The sequence below is a fragment of the Peromyscus leucopus genome, chromosome 11 (genome assembly GCF_004664715.2).
Source record: "Peromyscus leucopus breed LL Stock chromosome 11, UCI_PerLeu_2.1, whole genome shotgun sequence".
NCBI classification, from domain to species: Eukaryota; Metazoa; Chordata; class Mammalia; order Rodentia; family Cricetidae; genus Peromyscus; species Peromyscus leucopus.
In genome coordinates, this window is record NC_051072.1 from 10,304,014 (window position 1) to 10,324,738 (window position 20,725).

At 33.8% G+C, this 20,725-nt stretch overlaps 1 protein-coding gene across 6 annotated transcripts in view; it reads right to left on the reverse strand.

The window, feature by feature from the left end:
* Cdh18 (cadherin 18) overlaps positions 1–20,725 on the reverse strand; it is an 886,990-nt gene that overhangs the window by 77,936 nt on the left and 788,329 nt on the right. For all 6 annotated transcript variants that reach the window (XM_028868182.2, XM_028868181.2, XM_028868183.2 and 3 more), the window contains 2 exons: positions 14,195–14,362; positions 5,241–5,428 (listed from right to left, as the gene is read on the reverse strand). In XM_028868182.2, the coding sequence (XP_028724015.1) occupies positions 5,241–5,428; positions 14,195–14,362 (356 nt within the window). The remainder of the gene's footprint in view (positions 1–5,240; positions 5,429–14,194; positions 14,363–20,725) is intronic.

Below are 20,725 nucleotides of genomic sequence, written 5' to 3' on the forward strand. Positions count from 1 at the left end.
CTAATAACCTACAACAATAAGCCTAACATGATCCAGATAATGAACTAATAAGGTTAATCAAGGTTGATGGTGGAGAAGGTTCCATGAGACAGAGTTGTCAAGCTAGGGTAAGATGCGTTTATACTAAATATTTTCCTGATAAATAATTAACAGACAAAGTTGAACTTGTCTTTTATTTATGTGAAAAAAGAATTAGTAAAATGTCATGCATAACTTTTAAAAATAAATAAAAACAAGAGCTTATGTTTCAGTTAATAGATATATAGAAAGTGAAACAAGATAGAAAAAGATAAGTATGAAAATATTAGTTGGTAAAATAATTAAGATAACAACTAAAATTGGAACCTTATGCTTAAAAGGAGAGCTCCTGGAGAGATGGCTCAGTTGTGAAGAGAAGCTGTTTTTGCAAAGGATATGGATTTGATGTCCAGATCTCATATGGTGCTCTGTAACCACACATTACTCTATTGCCAAGGGATCCTAGGCCCATTTATCACCTCCACAGGTGCCAGGCATGGATGTAGTGCATATAAATACATTCGAGCAAAATGCTCATACAAATAAAATAAGTACATCGAAATGCATTAACAACAATACTGACTAGAACAGTTTCTGTAAATGTGTATTGTGATCATAAGAAGAGGTTCTGAGAGAGATTCCTAGCCAGAAGCCCACCCTTAAGTTTCAGAGGTTTTTGTCAGAGACATGGATGGAACTTACATTCATCCTTATCTCTGTCGCCTTTCCACCTAGTCAGGCTCCATCAAACTATGAATGAAACATATCAAGGTGTATTTACAATGTACCATGCAATGCATCAGTGAATTCAACTTGGCAATTTCCTGACGAAGCGATGATATGGATGGGATGAGACAGTGTGTCTGCTGCTGAGTTATAGAGCAGGACTGATTTTGATCTCAGAGGAGATTAGCTTTTCTGCTTTGCTGACTAAGGTGAGCTGCCTTAAGAGATTAAATGAGAGCAGGGTTTCAAGGACTTTTTCATCTGTATCTTGCCACCTTAACCAGTATCTTCTGAAGGTTAAAATACACCGAAGAAGGGAGCCTCTTTTCCAATTACAATTGCTTATAAATAACTGTGAAGTTGATAATATTAATCTGAAGATATAACAATATTGGAAGTACTAACATTAACTCACCTCTGAGGAAATATACCTAGGAAAGGAAACCAGGGTTGAAGACAATTAGGTCTGGTTATCAAGACTATTTTCTGTATTTCCTCAATAACATTTAGCCAATTGAACTATCTTTTTTTTTTTTCAAAATGTCTACTGTATACATAAAAAAATCCAATGAAGTCAATCAAATATGTAAACATATAATCATTAATTATCTTATTTTGTAAAATTAACTGTGGTCATGCAGGTAGTAAGAGCTCTTCATCAATCTCATTGTCAAAAAAGTTCTTGTACTTTGTTGGTACACAAAAACTAGCTACTACAGGCTTTATTTCTGAAAAACTAATATTTTCTCAAATTGCATCAAGTTGATAAGGCTTAGTACTGGGGTGGTCTCAATGCAAGCCTCCTATTACTAGATGGTTGTAAATGTATTTTTACCTACTACTTACTCCCTCCTGCCCTTCATTTTTCTCAGTAAAGGATGCAATTGATCATAAATAATAACTATCTTCTACCATTGATTGACTCCTTAAAAGACTGTCTTTCCCTCTAACATCTCTCTTAAAAATCAATGCTTCCCTTGATCTGGAGGTAGTGGTAATGGGGGGTGGGCTGGAGGGAAGGGGAGGAGGGTAGGAAGGGGGAGAACAAGGGAATCTGTGGCTGTTATGTAGAACTGAATAGTATTGTAAAATAAAATAAATAAAAGAAAATAAATAAATAAATGGATATTAAAAAAATGCTTCTCTTAACTTATCTCCTACACTTATTTTACACTGAGCTTTTTTCCTTTTGTATGGGAACACGTTTCAGTCTCTCTCCTTAAAATTAGCACATCCCATCAAGTTCATATCCTCTTGCTTCATACCCTTTCCCATATTATTATATAGCTTACCAAACAAGGTGACATGCTTCTCTATTTTCTCACAACATTCTTTAATCCTGCTTTTTCATAACAGCAACACAATATTCATGTTATATCGATATAAAATCATTAGAAGAATAGAAGCGAGAATACATCACAGGCAATAGAGTATATGTGACACACATTGTCAGAAAACCAGTCAGATGGACAAATCCACTTCAGCATCTTTAATTTAGATTACAATTTTTCTCAAACCACCTCTGAACATTTTTCTATAGGAGAGTTACTTTAGTGACTGCTGAAATGGTATATACCCACACCCATTGCTATTTTTCTTGAAAATATGCATTAACTCAGACACTTGGAATCGGAATTGACCATCTCAGCAAGATGAAATCTGAACATATTGAAAGATTTGGAATCTTTCCATCTTAATTGTTTGTGTTATGATTGAATTATAAAATTGATTTAATTTTAATCTTAAGAACAAAATCTAATAATTAAGTTCACAGTAGGTAGAAAAGAAATAAAAAAATTAAAGACAGATGAGTAATTAGTGGTTTCACATACCTGACTTAAAGGAACCATCACTATAAAATGATTTGTATTTCTTAATAAGTGTAAAATAAGAGTTTTGTATCAGAAGTTTATTGATGTTATTTAAATTAATATAACATAGCTAATGACAGCAACTAAACTAGCATTCATAATAAATCTGTTATTACAAAATGCAAAAATTCTGCTGCACAAACATAAGTATTTGGGAATATAGAGATATTTTGAGCTTTTTAAATTCATTTTACATGCACTTGGAGAAAAATGAAAGATAAAGCATTCATCATTTGAAAGCAGATGAAATACAATGATCCATATACTGAAAATGTTGTATATGAGAAAAGGATTAGGCAGAGGGCAGAACTGCAGAATCAAAGGAACCTGAATGTGAGGAGAGCGAAAATGGATGAGCAGAAATAGAAAGGATTAATCAACATGGCTGACAGAGAGAACCCCGGCACGAAGAGATAACAGCATGGGCAGAACTGCGGAAAGCTGAGTCTTAGGTCTACTTTTTGAGTATTTTGAGCTTTTTGAGCTTCAGGCTCTCAGGTAGTTTTCTGTGGAGTTGCAGTTACATCAGAAAACACACTATCATTCTTAAAACATAGGGTTCAACATTACTCAATATATTTCTTCACATTTTATTATTTTTTTCTTCATTTGATAATAATTCCAAAATCTCTTCTTTCCCTTTTTTTTTCGTTCAAATCCTCCTGTATTCTCCTCCTCACTCTATTTCAAATTCATGGCACTTCATTTCTTCATTAATTTTATATATATGTGTGTGTATTAATTAATTAATTGTATATATACACATATGTATACATATATATTTGTTTCATTATACTTAGGAATACACATTATATATATACATATATATTAAAACAGTATAATGTATTCCTGTATGTTCTCATTACTAACAATTTGGGGATTTGATAACCAAATGGTATGCTCTTGCCTGGGGAAGACTATTATTTCCTCTTTTCTGAATTTCTTAGTTGCCTGTAGTTTTTTGTTTGTTTGTTTTTGTTTTTGTTGTTTTGCATAGGGTTAAGGATTCATGAATTTTCTTCCATTCACTTCAGCATGGCTATTGATATTGATGTTAGCCTTGTCCAGCTCACGTTTAAGCAGTCATGCTGGTGAGATTGTATGTGCGAGCTTCTGATATAGCTCCGAGACACACTGTCAGAGCGAACCTCGATTTTACGTCTCTATCGAACGTTCTGCCCCCACTTATGTAGCGTTCCCTAAGCCTTAGTTGCAGCAGTGTTTTGTAGATGGATCCACGGGGACTGGACTCTACATGTCTGCGTTTTGATTGGCGTTTTCTGTAGTGGTAGCCATCTTTTCCAATGGCAAATAAGTTCGTAGATTCTCTAGATCTTTTAAAAAAACAAAAACAAAAATATGTGTGTGTGTGTGTGTGTGTGTGTGTGTGTGTGTGTGTGTGTGTGTGTGTGTTGGAACATCAGAGGAAGCTTGGGGAGGGGTGAAGTCTCATCCTGTACTCTTCAAGTTCAATGACCAAACTCGTTGTCAGGCTTGGTAGCAGTACCTTTACCAGCCAAACTTTTTTGCCATCTCAATTATTCCCATCCCATACTTTATTATCATATTGGCTGAGAAAATCACTTCAGATATTTATAGATGCTTATGAACTTTCATGATATTTATGGAGTCCAGTCTCTAGTATTTCACACAAAGTCTCAAGAGCAATAATTCTAAGATTATGCATTTTCACATGCCTTTTTGATCAGTATCACTACAAGTATTAAATGCTCTTTATTCCTGTGATAGAAACACAATACAATATTTTGATGACATATTAGTAATTTTCATTTGGTGCAATATATTGCCCTCATTTTTCACTTGACATGAATAGGGCATGTCAGAGAAATTTAAGCAAAAATGAAAACTGAGATATATATTCATAGTGTGTTCTGTATTCAAATATTCCTACCATAGGCAACATATATTCATGATAGAGGACCCGGAAATCAAACGCAAATGAAAATTAAATATAGCCGGGCGGTGGTGGCGCACGCCTTTAATCCCAGCACTCCGGAGGCAGAGGCAGGCGGATCTCTGTGAGTTCGAGGCCAGCCTGGGCTACCAAGTGAGTTCCAGGAAAGGCGCAAAGCTACACAAGAGAAACCCTGTCTTGAAAAACCAAAAAAAAAAAAAAAAAAAAAAAAAAAAAAAAAAAAAAAAAAAAAAAAAAAAGAAAAGAAAAAAGAAAATTAAAATTAAATATAAATCCATCTTAGAGTAAAATCACTAAAAAATCCTTGATAAACTTACAGGAACTTGTGGGGGGAAAAAAAACAAAAGAAATGATACTGTGAAAAAATAGCATAGTGAAATAGAGATGTGGGTATGGTGGAAAATAAAAATTTGGGTATGGTGGAAAATTGAGCACTTCCACTGATCATTGAAAATCTCTCTTGAGAACACACATGCTATATATGAGGAGAACCATTGATTTAAAAGAATATGGTGAGGAAGAGATAGTCTTCAACAGAGACTTTTATTCACAAATACAAGAAAATATACAATACTGTGCACCTTTCCTTTTAAACACCAGAAAGTAGGGCTATTTATATTTCTGCCAAATTTTGATAGCTTGACATACTGAAGGGCTATTTGAATAAACATTATATTTTGTTTGCTTACCTTCTTTAAGGAGAGTATTCCTTCCCTGGTGTCTTTGTCAGTGGAGATGGAAAATATCCCAATCCCATCTCCATTAGTGATGGAATAAGTCATATCTGCATTTGAGCCTGTGTCTGCATCATTTGCCTTAATTTTCCCAACAGCTGAACCAACTTGAGCAGACTCGGGAACATACAGCTGATAGTGTTCTGGAAAAGATTTTATATTAAAGTTACTTAGAATAATTTTTATAGAGTACATATCTCATAAGAAAATAAAGACATCTTTGTGTTCAAATGAACATTGTATAGAATGAACTCAATGGATTTATATTATATTTTTAAAGTATTTTATTAGTTGTTATAAATGTGGCAGTATATATAAAGTAATTTGAACACTAGAACATGAAATATTGTACTACTTCTACAAAACTAAACAGAAAATAGAAAAATTCATTTATATAGCATAAATTTTGAATTAGTCAATCATAAATTTAATCCCAATTTACTTTTCTCTTCCCAATAGTGTAAAGTTCATATATGTATGATTGAGAGGGAGAGAGAGAAAGAGAGTGCACAATTGAAATTTTACAAGGAAAAGGAAAAAAGATGATACCAGAAGATATAGGCTAACATTTTATGAATAATTTACTATATAAAATTTGTAAGCATTACAAAAGAAAAATTATAAGTATATTTAGAAATGTAACAAATATTTCCAAATTCCTATAAAAGATTTGATAGCACTGAATAATAGTGAAAGGAAAAGTCTATTTTCAAAACTAAAATCTAAGCCAGTGACCAGTTCAAGAATGGAGACTACACACACACAGTGATGCAGTAATTGTGCAGTGGCTTCAACTTTGATTTTGTTTATCCAATGTGCAAACCATACTCACAGTATAAGTGTCAGTATTCAGGATTTGGAAACAAAAACAAACTGATGTTTTACTGATATGAAATACTGAGTTGGAATATTTGGTTGGAAGGGAGATACTCTGAATGGCTAAGAAGAGATTTATCTACAAGCCATGGGTTAATAAACAACACCTACTTTTCTAAGGTGTGGGGAGGTACACGATTATGGCTTGTAGACCAGGGAGGCCATAGATGATGCCAAGACAGCTCAGGTTCTTGTTATTTCTATTGCTTTCCCAGCATAACATAGACAATGAAAATCTATTGTGTAAGACACATGCTTAGGTTATCATACAGAAAAATGAAATTGGATTTAAGCAGGATATTTCCTCCTTACTGTACACGTTTTGTGAAGCTCAAAGATACCATGTGATTACAACCCCCACTAAGTAGAATAATAACTGGCCATATAAAATGTGTCCTTTGTGAATCAGTAGTATTCCTGTTATGGAACTACCTGAGTCTTCCCTAAATCTGAGTCTCCATAGGACAATAGCCATACTTGGTACTGTAAACTCATTCAAAAACCTCTAACAGGGAGGACATCTAGGCAATTATTATTCTCAGCCTTAATCAGAGAAACCTCATCTCACAGTGAAATGTGGTACCTGAAAAAGGCTTATTGTTGTACTCCCTCAGGGTTGAGAATGAGTAATAAGTTAAGTGCTCAGTCCCAGACAAGACAATTCCTAGGCACAGTGAACAATATGGCAGAGGGGGTTGAAAAAAATTAGGAGTCAGAAGATATGGAAAAGGATTGTGAAATAAACATCTTTAGAGCAGCACACAGCACTTCAATCAGTCACAGGCTTCTGCTATCTTCAGATGCCTGTAAAGGTTTGAATAAGTATGGTCTATTAATAATCAGACATGAACTTAGGGAGCTCTAGCTATAACTGAGAAACTATTTCTTGATAATAGATTCCAGCAAGGGAAAAATTGCCTTCACTTTTGTTCACCCAATGGTAACCACACCTGTAACCCACGGATAAATAGAATCCAATGATCAGAATCATGACACTGGTTAAACTAATTGAGTCACACATAAAAATGCAATGATTCTAGAGAAAGATCCAGGAGTAAAGATGAAGGGTTGTTGGGACTGAAAACGAGATATGAGACATACGGAGAAAATAGTAGCCAGAAAGCATTAAATACATCTATGAAAATTACAAAGAGCTAACTTAACACAAGCAAACAAATGATTACAGTTAAAATAGACATTTTGTACATTTCCTTTTTAAATTTAATCATTTATATTCTCATAATTTTAATTATGTTAAATAAATGCCAAAAATAAAAATATATATTACTAATATCAACTGCACATAATGAATATCCTAAAATAAAACAAAAAGATCAAGACAGAAGGTAGGTCAAGAATTGACAATTTTTTCGTAATTATTAAATCTAAGATGGAATAGTTTTGTTTTGTTGTTTAAATAAAAAGCTAATCTGCTTTGAAATCTGTTGCTCATAATAACATCTTTTATTACTTATCTAATATCTTTTATTTTAATTTTATGTTAATTTGTGTGTGTGTGTGTGTGTGTGTGTGTGTGTGTGTGTGCGCGCGTGTGTGTGCACGCGCGCGCGTGCGTGTGTCTGTCCATGTCCGAGTAAAGATGTCTGGGGAGGTCAGAAAAGAGCCTCAGACCATTGGAGCTTGAATTACAGATGGTTGTAAGCCTTAGAACTGGACCCATGACCTCTGCAAACAGTTCTTATCCACTTAGTATCCCTTTAGCCACCATGTAAGAACTTTGGGTAATATGCTATAATTTCCTCAACACCTGATGCCTCCGCTTGACTTTCAGTTTATATATTAGGTGTCTGCATTTACAACTTCATGAAAAAACGACAGCTAGCTCTGGTGCTATGCTTTTCAGCTTCCTCATTGACTTCTCACCATCTTAGAATTCAAAATCATCCCTGCTCTCTTCTAGCCTTCAGTTTAATGGAAAAGTGCATGTTACTGTGTCTCTTTTCCAGATCATTAAGGTTTTCTGCAAATCAGCAACATTCTTCCTGTTCTAATAAATCACAATTTTATTGGAACAGGATTTCAATTTACATTGTGATCCTTTGAAGTTACAGATTAACTGTTCAATACTAGAGGCCCAGACTTCCAACTAATCTCCGTGTTTATCATGCCATCCTATGTGAATGCAATTGCTCATTTTTACCTCAACATATAAGATATCTGACTCCTTCACTGGAGAATTCAGAAGCAATGGCAGTATTATTAGTTGGTTAATTTCAATATTGTGTATCAGGAAATATAAAGGTCCAAAGAGAGGGATATATGTGATGGAGTGAACAGTCTCTGAGCACTCACAACATACATGGTGTTTATCGGGTAAATGTGGCATCTTGTGTGGATATGGATTGTAGTAATCCAAAACAATTACAAGTATAACAATCAGGATATCTGGTCATAGACCACTACAGCAAACATTGTGATTGTGAAACAGTTTGAAATACTGTGAAGAATAGTGAAACAAGACATCAAAATCTATTTCAAGAAAATCATACTTATAGAATTGTTGGAAATAGGTCTGCCATAGTCTTTATTTTTTTAAAAAAAAATGCATTTACCAACTGGAATTTAATTAAGGGAATACGATGAGTTACACTTATAAAAGAATATTAAACTAAATAAAACATCCCTTGAGGTTGTTAAACTTTCTTCAAAATGGAAAAAAAAATGAAGGAGAAATACCACAAAGACAAAGGATTAAAATAAGAAGAATTGGGTCCCTAAAATGGAGTAGCATCAAGTAACACAACTATTTTTACTAAAATATTTGTTTTGCTGAGGATGAAGCTCAGACTTTCTGAGACATGATGTGAGGCAGCTTAGATGGGACTTTAAGCATCGTATTATATATAGCATGTTAAAAAACTCTTTCACATTTTGAAATTCATTTGCTATATTGTACCACATTGACGCATTTTTCTTGTAATGTCTTCAAATGCTTTCAGAATCTTAGCACTGTAGCCAAACCAACCTCATTATTCCCCATTTTTGTTTCTGAATGGGCCATAATTTCATGCACCATATGCGATCTTTTCTCATGATTTCTTTGACTCCACTATGAGCTGGTAATACTTTTCAAAAGCACACTTCAGAAATAGAATCCTGGTGGGTAATGAAAAGGTATTTAGCTCACTAGCCCTTGACCACTTTAATATATACATCCCCTCCCAAGGCAGTGATAACTCTAATTGCTTTTATTTTTTCAAGAACTAGAAAGAGGAGAAAAGTTCAACACAATGACTTTTAAATTGGAAGTATTAGGAAAAGGTTATAAATTAAGTGTGCTCATTACATTTAAATAAAGAAGGTGGAGATCTTTATCTTAAACTAAAGCTCTGCATTAGAAAGTATGAACACAGCTGAGTATTTCACTACTGACTGAAATGTGTGCTTAGTTAATGTGGCAGATAAATTCACCCGAGAATTAAAAAAGCAGAGAAGTAAATTCATATAGAGAATACAGGCAGCATAAAATATCCAACTTAAAGAACACTGATAAAAAAACAATGTATCTACAAAACAAAGGATAATAGCCTGATGGTATACACAGGACAGGTATAGTATTATAAAGACTGTCATAGAAATGAGAAAGTTGAATAGGCAGTGACAGAATTTTCTCACCAATCAATAGATATCATTACAAAGAGTTTACATGGGGGAATATAAAATCAGTTAGTGCTTATGTGTATTACAATTAAACTACAGAAAATATAAGAGAATATATTACAAAATAAAATTCTGTTAAGTCTACAGTGTAAGTAAAAGATTATAGGATAATATTGCAATGAGATGTTCCAAATAAAGATAGGCTTACTTACAATATGAAAGAATGATTACTAAGCACATGATAAAAAGAAGTCTATTACCTTGCCACACATTAGATTAAGGGAAAAAGAAAAACATTTGAGGGCCTAATTGAGAGTGTTGTGAAGATAGATACTAGAGTCAGTTGAAATGGTCTGAGAGGAAACACCTCCAAGTTCTGTGAAGAAAGATGGAGATCACAAGTGCATAGACTAAAAACAGGAAAGATCCTACATGTCAAGAGAGACAGAATGTTGGATCTACCTCACCACCAGAGAAGGATCTGCATACACTTTCAATTAGAGATTCATGGACATCCTAGAGCTCTGTGAAAATATAGTCTTGCTTATCTGTCTATTTTTTCCAAGTAGCTTATTATGATATCCCACTATGAAAATAGCTATTTGAATGGCAACAATGTATCTCTTTAAATCAATAGACTCTTCTATTGTAAGATAATATCATAGTGGCCCAAAGTTAGTCAACATACAGTATGATGTTTAGTTTTCATCAAAGTCAACAACCATCCTTTGAAAAGGACACAACAAAAGATTCTGGAGACATACTATCTTCATCTCAAACTTCTAATCACATTTCTGAGTGTGACAGGGTCGTAATCTGCTTTCAGTCTGTCCAAAGTGCTGGAAGTGGAAGAAAGCAATTACCCTTTGTTGTTGTTTGGTTTTGGCTCTTTTTTTGGGGGGGGTCCTGTGGTGGTATTGTGTTCCCTAAAATATTGTGTACCCTAATAAACTTACCTGGGATCAGAGACACAACAGCCACAATATTAAACATAGAGACAGAAATCCCTTGATGAGTTCAAGGTCACATTGGAAACAGCCAGGCATTGTGACACACACCTTTAATCCCAGGGAGTGATGGCAGAAAGTAGAAAGATATATAAGACGTGAAGACCAGAAACTAGAAGCATTTGGCTGGTTAAGCATTTGGCCTGGTTAAGCTTTCAGGCTTCTAGCAGCAGTTTAGCTGAGAGCCATTGGGATGAGGACACAGAAGCCTCCAGTCTGAGGAAAAAAGACCAGCTGAGAAGTTGTCCAGATGAGGTTAGCTGTGGCTTGTTCTGTCTCTCTAATCTTCCAGAATTCACCCCAATACCTGGTCTGGGTTTGATCTTATTAATAAGAACTTTTTAAGATTCATGCTACAGGGTCCTGTCACCCAGATCCTAAATAAATCACACACAGAGTTGTGTTATTGCTTATGAATGCCTGGCCTTAGCTTAGCTTAGCTTCTAGCCAGATTTTTTAAGTTCAAATTATCCCATCTACTTTTTGCCTCTGGGCTTTTCTTATTCTCTTACTTCTATAAATCTTACTCCTACTCCATGGCCTGCTGGGTAGCTGGTTGGTTGGCCCCTGGAGTCCTCCTCCTTCTCTGGATACTAGATCTTTTTCACTCATCCATCTCTTTTTTTTTCTCCTCCCAGATTTCTCCTTCTATATATTCTCTCTGCCTGCAAGCCCCACTTCTCTCCCTCTTCTACCTTACTATTGGCCATTCAGTTATTTATTAGACCAGTCAGGTGTTTTACACAGGCAAAGTAACACAGGTTCACAGAGTTAAACAAATGAAACAAAACAAAAGTAACACACCTTAAAATACTATTCTACAACAATCCTTTTTCTATGAACTAATGTTTTCACACCAACATTGTTATATGCCAAAATAATGAAATTATATCTGCATTTGTATCATATCAAGATTCATCTATATAAACTACATTGTCCATATGTGGCAAAATTTTCATTATTATTTAAATCCCCTATAGAATCTTAATTGGCTTATAAGTGTAGTAGATATTTGAGAGACAGAAATAAGGATAAACTGAAAAATGCAATTTTACTTTAAATGGATGTTCACTAAGCCCCTATCATGTACACATTGAGTTTAGGGGCTATTTAGAAATTCAGTATTAAAATCTTTTTTTGGAAAAAGATACTTAAAAACACGAGATTATGGAGAGGAGTTAGTAGTAGGAAAAACGTGGGGGGTGCCATGTTTAAAATACCTTAAGTGAATTTTTCAAAGAACAAAAATATATCACTATTAAGGTACTCTAATGTAACAGAAAGGACAGAAAGTTACATGTTTCAAACTACCAAAATTTATGTTCAGTTATTCTGTCATGTTCTTTCATTACTTAAAATTTTATTCTGTCATTAGTTGACAAATATTTGTGCATATTAGTGCAATAGGAGGTTTCAATACATTTATACCTTGAATAATATTCAAGTAAGAGTTGCCGGGCGGTGGTGGCGCATGCCTTTAATCCCAGCACTCGGGAGGCAGAGGCAGGCGGATCTCTGTGAGTTCGAGGCCAGCCTGGGCTACCAAGTGAGTTCCAGGAAAGGCTCAAAACAACAACAAAAAAAAACAAAACAAAAAACAAAAAAAATTCAAGTAAGAGAATTACTATGTCTATCACTTTAAAATGTGTCATTGCATTTATATTTTCAGAATATCTAAATTGCTCTCTTCTAATGTAAAACATTCAATATATTATTAAACCAAGGACAATGCCAAAGCCAGAGAATATGAGCACTTATCAGCCAATAGATAAAAAACTGGTCAAGTAACAGAGGAGTATTAAAATTTGTTGTGATGCCACTAAAAATGTCTTGTATCTCCATCTTTTTATACTAAAGAATGATACTTGTATCAGAGTAATGTTTGTTCTATGATGTTCTATTGAAAATATGATTAGAAATATGTATTACATGGGCACACTAATATAAAAGATCCTTGAGTATATTGTATTTTAAAAATTGTTTATTGAACTTTAAATATATGTACATCGAATTTTAATGTTGACCCATTGTGCTCTATGGTTTACTTTTGAACATAATTTCCCATAGTGTAAAAGCCATATAATTGATCCTTTTGCATTCTGATCTCTGGAATAATATTTTAAAGAGGTTTTGATTTCAGTATGAAGTTCATTTATAAGACTTTTATAATGGCATTTTAAACATTGTTTGATGAAAAGAGTATTGACATTCAACTAATTCATTCACTCAGCAACAATTTAAAGATTATGGTAAATAAGATGAACATTTATTGTGGCAAAACAACTCAAACTAGTAGTTTGACTTCTATATAGTACAGGCAATACATGCCTCTGGGAATAAACATGAGATGGACAAGTGTGTGAAATTCAGTAAGAGCTGACTATCCACCGTTTTGTTAATTGTTGAATAGATTTCAGACAAGTTCCAGCAGGGGTATTATAAAACCGTTTAAGCACATAAAATATCCAGGTGAAATAAAGTTGGTGATGCATTATTTTTTATTAGGAGTAGGTATTGCCCTAGCATACCTATGGCTGGTGTTCACTGAGAAGGAGAAATGAGTCTGAGATGGGCATCTGATAATGACTTACAGAGTCTTTATTGGTTCACTGTATTGTGTACTGGATCACAGTTTTAAGCAGCCTTTGCAGGATGGATATCTGTGACAACACACATGCAGGGTTGGTATGGAACCTGACAATTATCTAATTAAAAGCTGACTTTAGTATCTGCCATTTCGGAAACACTGCACTATATTGTATTCATATCACTGACACTCTGAGGTTTGCATAAAGCCAAATTCTTCCAATTGCGCAGAATTAACATCTGCCTGCCTCTGTATTGCTTTTTGTATTATGAATTATATTTTATGCATTATATTCTATTCTGAAATACAACCTTATTTTTAAGTTTTAACCACATTTACATTTGTGTGGGCATGTGTGTGTGTGTGTGTGTGTGTGTGTGCATATCAGCACACATGCACATGTAAGAGAATGTAGAGTTTATAACACGAATTATTTTTAAAATTGTAATTTTATAACCTTGATATGAATTTTTTTCATGAATGAAACACACATCAAAACGTACAATGAATATTTCCATGAATGTTTGCTAAATACATACCTCCTTTGCAACAAGTAAGATTTCATTACTTTATGATCATATCAGTTTTAGTATAGCTTATGCCAACATAAATCTTTACCTTAACACAATACCAGATGTGTCTTAGAACTAGAGGGCATTAGGTCAAGTACTATCTTTATACATCACTAATGAAGAGACACAAACTCAAAGGCTAAAATATTCTCCCTTGATAAAACAGTACATTATATATTCAATAAATTCATTTGTTTTACATAAATGAATGATAATAAATGCAATATGTAGGCAACAGGTACATACTCTGTGGAAACCGTGGTGGGTTGTCATTGACATCAGTCAAGGTTATATTGACAGTTGTGGATCCTGAAAGTCCGCCAACTTGCCCAGCCATGTCTTTGGCTTGAATGACCACTGAGTAATGTTCTCTGGCTTCTCTATCCATGTTATGTAAAGCTGTTCTAATGACTCCTGGAATATAAAGATTTAAGAAACAATCAGTATAAGTTTTACACTGAACAAGTAACATGTTTGAGAAACACGAATGGTGGTGTCAGTATTGACTTCTGAAATAGCACATTTTTAAGTGAGAGCTACCTTTTTTAGAAAAAAATGCACATTAATTTGCATGCACATATCATAAACTGTCTTTATGTCTCAAAATAAGATATCTTTCACTGCTTGATTCCTGGGTTAGGTGGCTCCCCAAGGCAGTTTTAAGCCAAGATATGCATGTTGAAGTCACAGGATAACTTGTGAATATAAGTTCTCTCTTCTTACTATGTGGGATGTGGGGATCAAATTCAGGTCACTAGGCATGGTAGCAGCCACCTTTACCCATTGACTCATATCATTGACTTTCCAGACATTTACAAAACATCCTCATTAATATATCTTAGCCATCTGACTCTTGAGACAAATACTAGCCATGTCTATCAAACATACATTCAATTAGTTTTCATTGTATTCAATTAGAAGTTACCAAATTCAACTTCTTGGTTCTAAATTTACTAAGCTTTTTATACACAATATTTTGACATGAGAAAAATAATTTGTATATCCAAGGTTAAAAATAAAAATAAGAGAGGCTGTCATAGCAGAAAGAATTATTGAATCTATCCACGGTTCACAATATAGGATGCTATGATACTTTTTTTCTTTTTGTCTATCTGCTTTGCAACTGAATTGATTGGATTTACACTGATTTAGAGAAGAAAGCCGTAGGCACAAGGGAAAAGGTTAAGTATCACAATTTCAAAACTGGCGAACAAATAATTGAGGGCATTTAGTAAAGACTTTAACGAAGGTAAACAGAGAAGAAAATTATTGTTATCAAAATAAAATCTAACAGTGTGATAATAAATGATCCACCTAATTCATGCGTATGCAAATTCCCCTAGCATTTTTCTTACAAAGAACAGTTTTTCATCACATATACAAATTACAAATGTAGGAAATGGATGCATAACACGTATAAAATATTTTTAAGTGGTAGATATTCTGTATATTTCTAATGTTTGAAAAACTAAAGATAATTTTATTAAGAAAAACATAAAAATATAATATAAATGGAACTTATGTCATAGAAAAATAAAATGTTGCACAGGTTATTCTTTAGAATAAAATTAAATTGCTATTTTATAAAACATAAATATCTAAAGATAAAACCAAACATTGCACAGTAAATGGCAATATTTTCTTTTGTATACGTTTTTGAATGTCAGTCATTTAGGAGGACCTAATGAGGAATATGTAGCGTTTCATACTCAGCAAATTTGTTGAAGCCACAGTATGCCCCTACTTATTCACTTTCCCTACTTCTAGAACCAATTTGAAAGAAACACGGTATCCAAATTGACTATAGAAAGAACAGGGCATATATTAAATTAACACAGAGATTTCAGGAACAATGGTCATAGGTTCATCTAAACCTACAAATTTCTTTAATATGGCCCAGAATGCTGATAAGCTGTTAGTCACCATGAGTCACTTCAAAGCTCTAATGATACACCTCCTCAAAGAAGGAAAGACCTCCTAATTCTTCCAAACATTCCTGCCAACTGAGAAATGAATATTTAAATATATGAACTTGACAGAGGGTGGGGGTTATTCCCATTCGAAGATGCACATTCCACTCTTCTGGGCTGAATTCTCTTCCTGTATGCACCTTCCCTGGAAACATCCCAAGCCTTTGGCACCTCCAACTTCCTAGGTTCCCCAGTGCAATCCAGGATTCACTTTCACTGCTTCCTGCAATGGCTTTTTTAGGCCTGCATGCAGAGAACACTCTGCCACATGTCTGGACTCAGCAGCCTTTCTTAGCCATAGAGGAAGATCCCATAACCCCTATACTCTTGTATCCTTCATGATTCTTAAGCCAGATGCACATGACTAATGTTAACAAATTAAACTGCCTGCTTGGGATGGAACTTGGTTGTCCTTGAATTACATTTGCATAAGTTTTTCTTTGTTGCTTCATTTTAGGAACAGAATTAGAACTATTTTCCTTTCACAAGTTTCCAGACTAGCTGGGTAGGGGTCTCACCATGAGGGTACTACAACCTTTATTTCATTTCTTTTTATCTATTTCAGTACAAACATTGGCTCCAACATTAAATTCCCTGGTATTCCTTACTTCTGCTCAAATTATACATTTTGTAATTCTTTTTGCCCCATTTATTCTTTTTCATTGTAGACCTGCATGAGATTGATCACTAATAGCTTCATGATAGAGTCAATATTAGGCTCTCTTAAAATCTCCACTACCAACTAAATTCGTCCAAAACTCTTTAATTTAGCCTTGGGCAAATTTTTAACACATGCATGGAAAGCAGTCACAGTCATTGCCAAAATATCATACGAATGGTCTCTAATCAGTTATTAACACCGTTCCTTTGTGGTGCATTTTGAGCTGTGTGTCCATGGTCCACATGGCTCTTAGTAATCGAGGATCCTACTAGTAAGACACGGTGAGTCCCACTTGCAGAATCCTAGTACAGAATCCTGAAGTCTTTTCCTTACTCTAAAAGGCTGCTTGGTCAGGCCTGTCATAGCAATAGCCAACTCCTTGGTACCAACTTCAGACTTGTTTATTTTTCTTCAAGACAAAACTCCATGACCAAGGAAACTTAATATTGTACAGTTTATTTCTTTCAGAGATCATGTGTTTGATATTGTATCTAAAAATTCACCATCATGTCCAAAGACAACCAGATGAGTATCCTGACTTTTAGAAAACTCTCAGTTTTAAGTTAAGACTATGTTGTACTTGAGCTCATTTTTATGTATAATGCATAAGGACTTTTGCTCTTTAATTTTTGTTTTCATAATTTATTTTTCTGTGTTTACTATTACATTGTGGAAATGCAGTTAATTATAATATTTCTATATCAGTGCATATTTTTAGGATCCACAATCAGTACTATTTTTTGTGTCTTTTACATTTCTGCCACAGTCAATTGGTTATATCTCATGTATCTGTCTATGCTATCACTATTTATACCACACAACATCTCTTTGTCTCTCTTTCATGAAACATATATTAGTTTCTCATTGTTAGCTTCACATTTAGTCTTCAAGTTAGGCAGAGTTAGTTCTTTAATATTCTCTTTCTAATACAATATGACAAAATGACAGCTCTTCATAATTAGATCTACGTATGCAATGAAATGCAATTCTAAACTCCAAAATCATTTTAAGAATCTGAGAGGCATATTTTAAATTTTACATGGAAAGTCAAAATTTCAGGATGCCCATCTGTGTAGTGATCAATTTTACTACCATAGTAAGACAATCTGGTGGATGGCATTCATGGAGAGATTAACTCATTTAAAAATATGTCAAATATTCCAGTATAATAAATCTTCCAAAATTGGTATTTTAGGAAAATTTTAGAAATACAAAGTATTTTAACTTTTCAGTATTGTCATGTAGAAATAAATAAAAAGTGCTAAATTTACCATCTTCCTCCCATATCAATGCTTGACGGAATAGACATTTTTTTAATTTTTAAAGAATAAAATAGTTTTCAAATAAACACACACACATGGACACAGACACTTTCATTCATCTACATGGCTGAATGGATTCCTATCCATCTTCAACCAGCCTACTACATATAATAGCAAACTCATTAAGGAGAATTTTTTCTTAAAACAAAAATAGTTCAGTGTGAAGGCATCTATTCATTCCAATCGCTTAATAGAGGAGCATGAATACGAACATATACATATATGATAATGTGCATTTTTTTCAGAACTGTGACAGCTAGGCCTATGTACAATGTTGGGATAAATTATTTGTTACAGTTAATGTTCATTCTCAAGTTGATTGAGTGGAGACATACCTAGGCAATTACTAATGTAGTCCTCTGTGTGGGGGAAGATAGTATCACAGAACATTGGATAGTGGCAGTTCTGATTTAATTTGTGACTTTAACCCATTGATAATATCAACATTCAAACAAACTATAGAGATTAGTTAAACTATGGACTTAGGGGGCTTAATCAGAACAAAAAAGTTAGGGATGTTCTTGTGGCTTTGAAAACACTATCTTAACTTTGGAACCTATCTTTCTTTTGGTTTGCATCCTCTCTTCTGTAAGATTAGCAGCCTTCTCTGACACATGCTCACCTCTGTCCCAAACAGCTCACCTACCTATTCCTAGATGGAAATATCTGAAACCTCAAGCTGAAATGAGGCCTTTCCTTTAATAGTCTCTATTAATTTGGTCACACAAATAAATCTGATTAATACAACGTATTTACATAGTATATACGTAATTATGTAATAACTGTTGTTTGGCATGATGTCTGTTTCTGGCATTTGTCTATGAATCTACATCCCAGTGATTACAGCATAAGTACTTTTTGAAAAAGTAAAATCAATATGGTTATACCATATAGGATTTTCATTAGCAGATTACAAAGTTACAAAGCATCTCTTATTTATTGTGTTACTGTATGCGCACATGTTGCCAATAAAGAAAAAAGGTTAATTTAAGTATGTGGTAGGTGACTGGCTGTGTCCCATTCTGAATTTCTGATATTTTTTTCTAACAATGTTTTTACACAACTTTAACGGGAATCATTGCCTTTTCTTCTATTAAGATTCTGGATTAACTCAACAGGATATGATTGGCTGAATATCATTTCATTTTGTTCCTTGTTGTACTCCTAGTAAATTATTGCAGCTTCTTTATTGCTGCACATTCCATTCTAAGGTTGTCACTTGTGTTTTCCAATCACCTTGGTAGGGAGCCACTTGTAACTGGGAATTATTCTCAACTGAATATAACTTCTCAATTTTGAAGCCTCATCTGTGGTTATTAACATTGTTTCTTGAGTCCCAATCGTTGGTTGACCATAAGATTTTGCTCCTTAACTAATCATATTCATATAACAACATTTCTCTAAAGTGTTTTCTTACATTTTTAACCAGTAAATAAGAAAATATCACCTAAATTTGGCTCATTAGCTATCACCACAGAAATTTACAAAATAAATATAGCAAATAGACAAGAATAATAAAATACACATACATAATCAAATTTACATAGTAGCTTCTCAGGTTCACAAAGCATTTAGAGCAAGAACTTTTATATTCTTTTTCATGTGTAAACTAGATATGTTCCCTTTTGTTTGGTTGCTAGGAATCTAACACATTTTCTTCAGCATATTAGACTTTGCCAGAATTAATGAGCTACTGAGCAAAAGAAGAAACCCAAGCATTTGAGCATGTGTGAATCTAAATATTTTTATAGGATTAAAGAAAAAATCAGAGCCTGACATTTGATTGTGTTAGAAAAATACAGAGGGAACACTTTGGGATATTAGAATAAGACACAATAATCTAGAAAAGACCTTCAAATTACAGAAAATTGAAACAAATACCCACAAAACATTTATATTAAGTTAGACAACAGAGCATAGAAATGATATAGAGACAGGGTAAATATTTATAAATTATGTCTCAGAAACAATATATGACAATTATGCAAATAAGAATTCCAGGGCTAAAAAACAAATGACTATATTATATTACAATAAAATGCACCTTAGATTTTCTTGAAAGAAGACTTAAATAGATATAAGAAATGATCAGTATGAGATTTCATCATAGCAAGTAAGTCAAAGTCACAATAATATTACAATTCTCCAAAATATAGACACATGAAGAGAACTACTGTATGATTTCAGTCAAATATGAAATATTCTTTCAAGGCCTGGAGATGGGGGCTGTTGTAGCACCTTCTTTCTATGCAGGGAAACCTGAGTTCAATCCCAAATACTATACTCTCCCCCACACTCATATACACATGTGAAATTAAGAATACAATAGTGATTATACAGTTCAAGGAATTTAGGTGAGAGTAAAGGGATGAGAAAAACTACAAATCTTAGTAAGTCATGATTCGGTAAGGTACTATTATAGGCGATAATGAAAAAAAAATTAGCAATAAATTTCAATTTGAAAAAGCCAAGAGAAAAAATAAGAACTTCCTCATCCACCAAAACTACAGACATCTGAGGTAACACAAATGGCTCATCCAATCTAATTAGTATACAATGTGCATATTGGTAATATCATGGCACCCTATCAATAAGTATAATATTACGTTTCTGTATTTCAACATAAAGTAAAATTCGTATTAGAAGTTTCAAATTGTTGTTGGGGAGATGATTCTGTGGTTATTAGTCATTGTTTTCAAATTAGAAAAACATGAGGTAAAACCTCTGGACTACACATACAGAACCAAGCATGGCTATACATGATGGTAACCCAGCGGTTGAGAAGTGGAGACAGGCAGATCTTGGGAGCTTGCTGAGCAACTTG